We start from the raw sequence: 12086 nt of genomic DNA on the forward strand, positions 1-12086 counted from the left end.
TTGGAATTGCCTGATCTTGTGCTTTTAGGAGGCAGTTCTTAAAGACTGACCAGCACTGATGATGAAGATTGTTTGACTTTCTCCAATTAGCCTTTGGTGGACATGTTTTTGAGAATTCACAGAGCTTTATGCTCCACAAGAGAGCTGTAGAAACAATAAACTCTAGGTTAAGTAGATAGTAGTGAACAGCTGGAAACTAAAGCTTTCAAATACTCCTGAATAGGATGCTTGGACACTTCCATACAACAGCCTTGAATATATTTATGTTTAAAAATAATTTGTACTGACACCAAACACACACATTCGTTCTTCTCTGAAGTCAGTTGAAACCTTAAGTGATTATTGTGGAGACGGGGTCCAACAAACAGAACACAGAAGAAAATATAAAATGTAGATATAATGCATGTAAGAAAGCCAGTTCCTTTTTAAGAGTGCATGGTAAATATGGGGTTCTTCTTTGTTCAAGTCTTCGCTGCTATTGAGATAGAATGCTCTCCTGTCAATGTTTGTAATATTCCATCATCGTTGAAATAAATTGTGTGAATTTTCAGGGCAGAAAACAACAAAGTCTGCTAGCAGTACAGCATAATAGGAACTCATGACACTGGGTTCTACATGAATGAACGTGAAAGGTAAACCTGTCTTGCCTGAGCCTTTATTTCCACCACTCCTTAACATCAGTGTTCTTTGTTTGAAGTAATATTAGCAAAAGCAATTTAAAGCTCAACTATATGTACACAGCACTATTAATTTTTTTACAACTTTTGTAATAATAAAAAATAGTAAGACTTTTTACCTTGGATATGGTGTTTTTCATCTTCAAAGCACTTTTACAAATAAACTCTAGCTAATGTGAACACATGTTTAACGTGGTTAAGGTTGATAATCATTATGATTATGACCTGCAGAAGGATCAGTTTAAATTACTGAAATCCACAGAGTATTTGATGTCAGAAGAGGGATTAAACTCAAGGGTCACTATGTCCTAATTCGTTGCCTGAAACATTAGACCCTCTCCTCTCAACCTTGGTTTGCACTGTGAAGAATTAACTTCTTACATGCAGACTGTTTTCTATATTTACGTAAATAACACACTACTCATGTAATTTAAGTACCTATTACACACAAAAAAAGGGAACGTTACACTGAATTTGGCCAAGACTTCAAAACTCTGTCAAGCACATGGCCAAAACTGTTGGACAGCTGCGAAGACCAAACTGTCATATTTTACTATATTACTACTAGAATGAACCCTTGGTATTACTAAGGGTTTTCAGGTATTTACCACATACGGACCTTCACCACAATTCTCGAGGCATAAAAACAAAGAAACTTTACATTTAAGCCTGAAGAGCTTTAATGTGAATGTCTAAGTCATTGTGCATTTCCTTTACTTTTGTAAAGCTGGAATGAAACTCCAATAGATTACACATTTTTATTCAGATAAATGGATTTGCATTCCATAATTTAGAATATGAAGTACAAAGCATACCCTTTTGGAAAATACAGGGCCATCATTTCATTTCAAGGAGTTCAAAAATGTCATGAAAGGAAATGTGAATTGAAACTCTAGCAATCCTGTAGCTGGTGGCTTTTTAAAACCATATGTCCAGCTAAGACTACATGTTCACTATATTTTTCCTGAGTTTTCCTATACTGTTGTTTTTAGTGGGGTGGTGTTTGATCACCTGCTTCTAATTGCAAATGTCTGCTGTAGAAAGCTGACTATTCACAATAATAAATGCTGGGTCAAGAACTTCTGCAATATAGTTTACTGATGAACAGTCACTGCACTGGATTCCATCTCTTAGTCCTATGAAATGACTTCAAACTATTCAAAATTGAATTACCAAAAGCATATTGTCAACAGAAATGAAAGCAATTCAAAATATTTCTTTCACAAACCACTATTTCCTACCTGCTACAGAACAGTTAAAATGTTACTAAACATTCTGAAGATTCAGCCTAGGTTATTAGCTGGTTCAAGTAATGGGAATGCATTACTGTTGCGATGTAGCTGCTGGTTTACAGTGAGTTGACTTGAAGAAGTGCAAAATTTCATTTATATATTATACACACACACACATTTTCCTTGCTGGTTCTGTCAACTGCTAAATTGAAATAAGCACTGTATGAAATCTGTAAAAGTTCTTAGTTTGTCTGGAAGAAGACAGTGTTTCATATCCTTTTTATGACTCTGAATATGGGCTGTTTGGAATGTGCCAAAAACAGTGGCTCAGACTGGACATCTTCGAAAACTACATGTAATAAAGCTTTTTTTATGCTTCCAGCTCAAAATTTCTTAAGTATCCAAGTCATTACCAATTCAGCATGAGCAGAGTTTTCTGTTTGCTGTCCAGATTTACACAAGTCATATACACAACTTTATACAGAGTAACACTCCTGTAAAAAACACACAGTACTGACACTCCACAAGTATGAAACTGGAAAGCTAGGTACCTCTGTGGACAGCTACGGTACAAACTTCAGGCACAGGAACAGGCTCCCTGGGAAGTGGTCACAGCACCAGGCCTGTCAGAGAAACCTTTGAACAATGCTCGTAGATATACTGCCTGATTTTTGGGTGGTCCAGTGTGGAGTCAGGAGTTGGGCTTGATGACCCTTTGAGGGTCTATACTTTTATATTTTATTCCTTTCATACTATTTAAACAGTGAGCTTTCATATCCAAAAAGAAGTAGAAAAAAAAATACAGCAGAAAAGCAAGTGGATTGCGTATATTTGTAGTAAAAAAAAAGAGTACTGCACGACAACTTTTTGTAAGCAATTCAACATAGGAAAATCGTACTAAAATTAAACAGGAGGAATTGCCAAAAATTATTCACTAAAATATTCTGTGCAGTGAGAGTAAAGTAGAACACATAGCTTCAACTGAAACACCAACCTACAGTGAGAAAAATACGATAAATTTGTCTTACTATGGTACTATAACTGTACTGTGCTGCACCAAAGAACTTACCGTTTATCTTCACCCATCTCCTTCTTTCTGCCTTTGTTAAATTGTGATTTCACCAAGTCCATTCCTCAGAAATACAATCACATGTTTTGAACTGTGGTGAAATGTTTTCAGCATCTGAGACAAACATCTCAACTGTGTAAGAAGATCTGTAATGCACTGAAGACAGATAAAATGTTTAAACCTTACATGAATGAACTCCAGCTGACACAAGTTCAGCACTAGCCTGAGTTATAAGGAATATCCTTCTTCTGCAATCCAGTGAACTGCCTCCCAGGTCTCAACAGATTTCTCAGCTATGATACAATGCAGGACATACATCCTGAGTTTGCACTTATTAGCAGATATGTGGCATTTATTATGAAAGAAGTAGTGCTTCTTGGCATGTGAGAATGGTATGTCTGGATGGCTGAGTCATCTCTGATAAAGTTGGTTTAAAGAAAGAACAGGACACATGCTTTTAAAATTAAGTACTTCTAATTAACAAGATACCATCTATTTTTGAAAGCCTTGTGCCTCATATTTATAGCTATGTTAAAAATGCATAAACACATCAAAACAATTGATATTTCTCAAGATGGAAGGTTACATGTTTTGTTGGAATGTTCTTACATGTACAGATTTGTGGCAACAAGAAGAATACCATAAATATGAAAATAGGCATTATTAAGATAGAATGATACAGCATTTAACTCAAAGCTATATTTAGCTTGGAGAGCTAAACACATATACTTTCTATATATATGCACTAACTTGCTTAAAGCTATATTTAGCTTGGAGAGCTAAACACATATACTTTCTATATATATGTACCTCGGAAAGAAACCCCCCTTTTTTTGTTTTGTTTTTCAAAAACGTGCTCAACTTTGTTTTCAGAATCATTTACTAATATTAAAAAGACCACACTCAATTTAAACCATATCGAGCCTTTAAATTATTTGCTTTTTAACTGAAAACAAATCTCTTCAACTCAGTACCAAATTGTATAAATTAGGAATAAGTTTCGGATGGAATTTTTGGTCTTGTTTTATCATTTCTGGAAACCCAGGACTAATTAGTATTTTCTGTTTCTTGCCACTGCTTTACAGGATGCTCCAGGGATTTCATGGTGCAGTTGTCTCACAACCCCTGTTGACAAAATGAGGAACTTTAGGGGGAAGTCAAAGAAACCAGAGCGTCTCCAGGAACATGGTGTGTGTGATCTGGGTGAAATATGGACAGGCTGAAAGGTAATTTTCAAAAAGACCAAGTCAACATGTCGCATCTCGTAGCAAACTATTTTATTATACCACAACATGTGTTGCATACTCTTTTCTGAAACTGCAGCAAAGCTTAAAAAAAAAAAAAAAAAAAAAAAAAGTATTTACTTACTAACCGATTCAGCATTTCTCCATGTGCATGCAGTTATGATTCCTGGAAAGTCACATTTCAACACACCAACTAGCAGTACTAAAAAGAAAGCCTCCTGGCTGTCACTTCATGAGGTGTGCAGACATACCACCATCCTCATTGACTCAATAAAAGTGCCTCTACGGTAAAAGCTTATAAGAATGCACTAAAACATTTACTTAGCTTGCACTTTGAGGATGTAACAAGAATTGACAGCTCGCAGGCCAGACGATAGCGATGTTTGACATACGCACCAGAGACATCCTGACGATGGGACCCGGCTAAGCATAGGACTCCGGCTTTGTCTTTAACACTTAAGGGAATGCTCCGAGATAAGGCGAAGGCGGTATCTACTTGTGCAGAGTTAACCTGAAAAAATAAATAAATATATAAATATATAAATATATAAATATATAAATATATAAATATATATATATATATATATATATTTAAGAGAGAGGTGCTGCCCTCTAGCGTAGAGCTAATGATTTTTTTTTTTTACTGTAAAGAGAGATGTGCTGCGTAGAACTGGGCTGAGAGCGGCACCGCCCCCGCTCTCCCCCTCTCTCATCGCGCTAAGATGGCCGCTAGCAGCTCCGTGAAGGTGAGAGAAGATGGCGCGGTGCCATGGCGGGGCGGAAGCGGCGTCCGGCGGCCTTTGTGTTGTTTTGCCTTCCCCGTCTGTAAATGAACGACCACGGACACGCGGCTGGCCCCGCGGGCAGCGCTGCGCCCCGGGGGTTTCCGACCTCGCTAGCACTGAGAGCCATGGCGCCGCCTGTGCATGAAGCGGAAAGTTCGAAAATTCCTCCTTAAACATGGCTTGGAAAGGGTCTGGCTTGAGTCAGGAATGAGGAAAACAGGCTGACGCTCTGGATTTGTGTTTTGAGTGAATCTTCCATCACTCTTCTGAGATAACATAAGCCTCCCGTGCTGTTTTTATAAATCATCTGAAAACTTTCTTTCACGTTTTTATTTTACATTGAAAGTGTGTTCTGTTATCTGCCAACTGCAAATAATCTCCAGCTTCTTATTTATTCCCTTTTAAGTGAAACTCTTCTCAGTGCTGTTCTCTCCCTCTCCTCATCTCCCAGTCCAAAAACTAGAGAGGGATACAGGAGTATTCAGTGTCTTTCAGTTGTCAGAAAAACTCATCACTGATGGTGATGACATTTTTATTAGTGCCTAAAACCACTGCTAAATAGACAAGTACGAATTGTACATTGTCAGTTTTCTGCCTCATGCTTGAGCCTATGGGAGGAATTTTGCCAAACAGCAGATTATGGAAAGAATACACTTAGGTACAATTATTATTTAGATTTCCCATAGAGAATTGCTTTTCATTTTCTAGGTACTGGTGAAATAAGTACCACCATACTGGTGTGAAACTTTGATAAGTTTCATGTTTCTTGCTCTTCCTCACAATGTTTGAGCTGGATGATGCTACAGTAAAATGCTTCATGGCTAGGACCACTGTAAAATTCCTGATAACATGTAAAAATTGATGGTAACTGTTATAAGTTGCCCCCTTAATTAATTTTCAGAGAGCATTGCATTAATAATAGAAAGGAATTTATTGAGTAAGCAACAGCAAGCAAAACAGCTCTGGGCTGCCGGGGAGTCTCGGCTCCACCAACAGCGCACACCTCACCCCCGCCAGGGTCCCTTTTTATATCTTGGTAATTCCAGGATTACGCAGCACATCCTGGTATATTCTGCGACTGCGCGCACTGTTGCTAGGGGGTCGTCTCTGTCCCTCTGGTGGTCGTGAAGATGAAGGCTGTAGTCTTCGTCGGCATTGTGGTTCAACTTCTTTTTTTTAATATTTGGTCATGTTGGCCCAGCATGAGACAGGAAGGCAGGATGTTGATACACTAGGTTAGCAACTTATCAGGAGATGGTTACATGAGCTTTGCAGCAGGGTCTTTGAACAAAAGAGGCAACTGAGATGCAGAAGGAGAGAAGGGGAGGGGTTCTCTTTTTTGTTACATTAAGCAAAAGAATTTTCATAGTGTCTAGCCAAGTATTATACAGCTCCTTACTTCAGCAGGGAGCCTTCGCAACTCCCGCTCATCAAACGGAACTCCTTGTTTTTATAATACAAAAGACAATGAACAAACATTTATTGTGTATTACAATCCCTCCTTTTTCTTTTAGTTACTCATTTTGTTCATTGAAGCTCTGCAATGCCTGGCTACTAAGAACTAATGTGTCCTCGATTCCTTCACTGGTACTTATTAGCTCGTATTGGGCATGTATGAGCATTAAATGTGCTGCTTCTAAACGTCCCTTTACAATCGCAATCAATTTATTAAAAATACATGGTCCAAAAATTAGTGCTATTATTAATAACAACAAAGGTCCTGTTATTGTTCATAATAAAGTAGTAAGCTAAGGTGAATAACTAAACCAAGATTCATACCAGCTCCATCGGGCTTCATTCTCCCGTTTCCTTTTTTTTTTCCCAACCCTTCCCTGGGTCTTGCCATTGTATTTTTTACCACTCCAGTGTGATCAGTATACATATAGCACTCCTCTTTCAGGGCTGCACACAGCCCGTCCTGTTGTAAAAAATACCAAATCTAATCCCCTACGATTTTGTAACACTACCTCTGAAAACGGCCTGATAGATTTTCCAGGGCCGAGATGGATTGTTCAATTTGGTCAGGTCCTCCTCCACAGCAATGTATAAGGAAGTAAATTCTTGATTTTGTTTAACCAATGAGGCTACCCTGGTCCCCACAGGATTATTAGGGTGGCCAAAGTTAGAGCCGTGAACAGTTCCCGTCTTTCTAGATGATGCCTTGCCACTGTGTGCTAGGTATACATACAATCCTCAGGGTGGTATGGAATCCTTGGTATAATTATCACCTGTATACAAAAATCACGAGACTCATTAAAGAGTTTTAGTGATAGACAAGGAGTTACGCCGACTCACGAACAAACCCACCTAGCGTTGTTGGCTGGGATTAGCCACTTGGTTGATTGTTTTCCATTCTCCATGATATTACATAGGTGACACTTCCCACTAGGAACCGTGCCCACACACCTACCACCTCCAGTGACTTGTGTTAGTGTTACCCTTATGTCTTTTCCCCAACTGCAATGTAGAGGGCTGTTCTCATTTGTGCGGGAGGGCTCCCCAGGATTCCCGATAGCATCATAATATGAAGGCCTTATACTAAAGCATAATCAACAGTGTTTTTGTTACATTTGGGTTTGTTTTGTTTAATAATTGGTAGCTGGCATTCATGACCCTCACAGTATATTCTCAGCTATGTTATCATTCTCAACTTTACCTGAGCTCGTAGGGCTGCCGAGGGTTGGCCCTGTAGTATTTTCCACAGGCTGGATTCCCTGGACACTTTCTGACAATACCTCATTTGGTCCTACTTCATGGGGCCTATCAGCATCCTCCTTTTTATTAGTATGAGTCCTCCCCTATCTGTTCTGTGTTTGTTAAATCTGACACCTCACATTTTTCCTAGTACCCAGCTAGTATCGTCCAAGTTTGTTATATTTATATATAGAACCTTGCAAATTTCTTTATTTCCGTGGAAGGTTCCTGTATACCCTATACCATGCCCTCACCACCTGTAACGGGGATCCAATTGTCGGTTACAACCTTACAGCCCATATCCCACTTGTAAGAATTTATCCCGACCAGCCCCGAGTGTCCAGTCTGTAGCAATGGTTTCACACCCCCGGTATGCACAATAATACACGTTCAGGCATTTATAGTACCCCCTTCCCGGGTTAGAACTTGGGCAGAAATAAAATCCCATATATTCGCAGCATCGGGGCCTCGAGATCAGCTGACATAGTGTAGAAGTAAAACTTCCCCCCCCCCCCCCCCCCGATGTTACCTGGGTTGCAATAACCTGTTGATCTTCAAATCAACTTAAAGTCCATTTAAAAGGTTGGTGGGGGTGGTGTTGAGTCGCTATGCAGGATGAAATCACTGCGAGAACCCCCAAATACCAATAGGAATGGCTGAGGCCCATTTCTTTCCCCACTTATTCACTCCTCTGCCTCACTCGTCAGTTGGGTTGCAGCCAACTACGAGGTTTTAGTTCTCGGCAGCAGTAGTGTTCTTCAGGGGAGAGCCTCTACCTTAACCCACGGTACTTATCAGGTTCGTCGCAAAGTGAGCTTCAGGTCTTTGTTTCCTGGAGCGATCTCCCACTTCTCGTCACAGATGGGTCCTTTAACACGGCTGGCATGTGTCCATCCTTTCTCCGCAGTCCAGACGACTGTTTCTGTAGTAAGCAAAACAACATAGGGGCCTTCCCCATCGTGGTGTTAAAGAAGTCTCTTTCCAAGTCTTAATTAGAATTGAGGGTGATCAAGTGGCAATTCCAAGTCATAGGGCATACCATATAGCATTTCAGAAGGAGAAATTCCTACATCAGTTCTGGGCTGCGTCCATATGTTTAACAGTGCAAGGGGTAAGCATTTTACCCAAGAAGCCTTAGTTTCCAGCACAAGTTTTGTTAGTTGTTTCTTAATTTCACCATTCATTCGCTCTACCTTTCCAGAAGAGGAGGGGTGCCAGGGGCTGTGAAAATCCCACGCAATCTCTAAGGCCTGCTTTAATCCTTGCAGTAAAGCTTTACACCCATCCAGTCACGTGGTCAATTAGGACAAACAAGTAACTCAGTAAAGTCTACCTGTATACTTTGGAAAGGTCAAAGCCCTGGCTCCCGTCCCCCTCTAGATAGGTTACAGAAGACCTTTTTATTTACCCTTTGACATATAGTAGTACATCCTCTGCATGTGTGCTTCCCTAAAGTATATATTACTACACAGACATGCTTTCTTAGAACAACATCACACATTGCTTGCACCTCCCAATGACTCTTCTGATGTAAAACAGTTAATGTTTGCCTCATTATCCCTTTATTCAGCATTTCTCTCCCATCAGGGAGTATCAATTTTCCTTAAAATGATCCACATATTTGTAACATTAATACCTCCTTGGGAGGTTGTAATTGCTCCAAAATCTTTTTTAGAATTTACCCAAATAGATAGGTGGCCCTGTAAACCCCTGAGGTAAAATTGTCCACCTATATTGTTGCTTCCGCCCCCATTTCAGGGTCTTTCCAGTCAGAGGTGAATATCCATGTATGTTTGCTCTCAGGGCCAGAGAGCATTCCATTAATAACACTGTTATTCCAGTCTAACAATTTACTATTTGAATGCCCAATTTAATCATCAAATCCCTTCCCAACAAGTTAGTCTCTGCCTTGGATACATACAATAATTGCCCAGTGATCATTTTATCTCCTAGTCTCAGCTTGGTATCCCCCAAAAGTGGCACTGTTATCCCAGTCCCTTCTACCCCCATCACATTTAGGGTTTCATTAGTTAATTTAATCCCTGATACTTTACAAGTCAGTAATGACCTAACTGCCCCAGTGTATTGGGTTTGATGGCAAGGTTCGGGGGGTGTGAGGGGTGTGGGGGTGGGAAACTGCAGTGGCAGCCCCCGTGAAAAAAAAAAAAAAAAAAAAAAAAAAAAAACACACAGAAACCTCCCCGTGGTAGATAAGGGACAATTTCATCTGGCCCTAAAGGGGCCCACTGCTGCCCAGAGCCAATCCATAGCAACACAGTCTGTGCCTCTGTGAGAGCACATCCACGAAAACAAACAAACAAAGAAACAAACAAAAACCTGCTGCTCAACAGCAGTTGGGAGAGCGAGAACCCCCCCCCCGCCTCTGCAGACACCAAAGTCAGTGCAGAAGGAGGGGGAGGAGGCGCTCCAGGCTCTGGAGCCGAAGCCCCCTTGCGGCCGCTGGAGAGGCCCCTGGTGGAGCAGGCTGTTCCCCCCTCCCCGATGCTTGGGAAACTGAACAAACACCACAGCAAATATACCAAAACTTCTAAACTGTTACTTAGATAATGCTACATCACCTTTCCCTGCTCATTCAACTTCGAATACCTTTAACGCTTTCAACAAACCTTTTAACACTTCCTTTATCTTTCTCTAGCCTTTACTTTTCTAATGCTGACATCAAAGGCTCAGTCAGGGGCCAACTTAATTCCGTACCTTTTCCCTCCAAGATGCTGAAACAACATCAATATACAACATTTCATCCTGTTTTCCTTCTTTCCACAAAACAACATTGACTGTAATATGGTGTTATAATTAGTAGTTCCGTTTAGGGGCCACTCCGCTCCATCCTCTAGTTTATAAAGTGGCCACCACTGATTACAATATTTGATAAGGGTTCTTTTACTCTCTGTACCCTCTCACCCCACTATATCTCTCCAATGTGTTAGTATACATCCTAGGGGGCTTTTCCTCGGGATTTCTTTGCTTTGAACTTTTCCTATTGTAATCTACAGTGGTTAATATGCCACCGTTTTCCTAGACGCTCTTTACTAGTCAATCCCAATCCCTCCAAAATCCACAATATATAGATACACAAGTAAAATCAGACCACTGTAAGTTAACTGCCTGTAGACAATTAAACTGGGGACATTTAAACCTGATGAGCTGATAATATGCCTGGGCAAATTTTGTTCCCTTAGACATACACCTCAATGGCAGTTCTTATATTTATATATTTACATATTAACATATGTATAAAAGAACACTTTAACAAAAATGCCCGGGCTTTTATATATACACTCGCTTACCCTCCTCCTGTCTCTTAAAATCTTGGACATCCCCGGAGTTAATGGGGACGGCCACATATTCCTAGTCACTGGTCCCTGCGTGTTAGAATCAGAGTTGTTATTGGCGTCTCCCTGAGGTTGCAGATTAAGAAGCCCGGGAGTTGGAGGGGCTGCAGGTGGGGGTGGTGGAATATAGGGAGGCAGTGGGGCTGGGATCTCTAATTCTCATTTTTTCTTGTGCCTCCCATCCCCTCCTTTTTCTTTTATAGGATATAAATTGGCTCGAGTTTCCAAGCTGATCCACAAATGTGCATATTCACTTTCTTCCAACCTAAAAGATTCCTTTGAGTTTACATAAATATTTAGGGCCTGGCAAACCCAATCTTCAAAGGACCCAAATACAGGCCAGTAAAGGTGGTCTCCTCGAATCTGTTTACCACCCCAAACTTCAACACAAGAATGTATCATTTTTACTTTATTCCTTCCCCGCCTAAAAGGGGAACCCTCCCAATTTTTAATCATTAATCCCAGGGTAACCTAACATCAGATGTTACCCCTCCCATGGGACCAGAAGGCTTACTCTTCTTCTGTCTCATCTTCTGGAGCGCCTTCACACACACACGCACGAATCGCTTCCCCCTTTTCGTGGCCCAGTCCCTCGCGGGATGTGGGAACCGCACTACCAAGGGGTCCACACTCGCTCCGTCCTGCTGGACGTCTCACAGCGACACGCTCCAGGATACCCAACCCCAACCGAACGGATCACCGGCCTATACTTACTCACTCCTGAGTCTTCGTTCGGTCTTTGTGCACAAAGATTACTAGGAGTTCCCGGCTTTATTTGCTTGCTGCCGAATTCAGCCTAGGTTATTAGCTGGTTCAAGTAATGGGAATGCATTACTGTTGTGATGTAGCTGCTGGTTTACAGTGAGTTGACTTGAAGAAGTGCAAAATTTCATTTATATATTATACACACACACACATTTTCCTTGCTGGTTCTGTCAACTGCTAAATTGAAATAAGCACTGTATGAAATCTGTAAAAGTTCTTAGTTTGTCTGGAAGAAGACAGTGTTTCATATCCTTTTTATGACTCTGA

The 12086-nt window shown here is 40.7% G+C and overlaps 1 protein-coding gene and 1 long non-coding RNA gene across 2 annotated transcripts in view; one reads left to right on the top strand and one right to left on the bottom strand.

Annotated features, from left to right (window-relative positions):
• Positions 1-4900: 4900 nt before the first annotated feature.
• The window catches only part of MTAP (methylthioadenosine phosphorylase), a 48472-nt gene continuing 41286 nt past the window's right edge, over positions 4901-12086 (top strand). Inside the window, exon 1 of the mRNA XM_068666667.1 lies at positions 4901-4968. Coding sequence (XP_068522768.1) covers positions 4945-4968 — 24 coding nt within the window. The 5' untranslated portion in view covers positions 4901-4944. The remainder of the gene's footprint in view (positions 4969-12086) is intronic.
• LOC137847944 (uncharacterized) lies at positions 6190-10266 on the bottom strand. The gene is made up of 2 exons (XR_011091126.1): positions 8231-10266; positions 6190-7235 (listed from the first exon to the last, which is right to left on the bottom strand). It is a non-coding gene; the product is annotated as an uncharacterized lncRNA (long non-coding RNA).

This window comes from Anas acuta, chromosome Z, assembly GCF_963932015.1.
Source record: "Anas acuta chromosome Z, bAnaAcu1.1, whole genome shotgun sequence".
Taxonomy (NCBI): domain Eukaryota; kingdom Metazoa; phylum Chordata; class Aves; order Anseriformes; family Anatidae; genus Anas; species Anas acuta.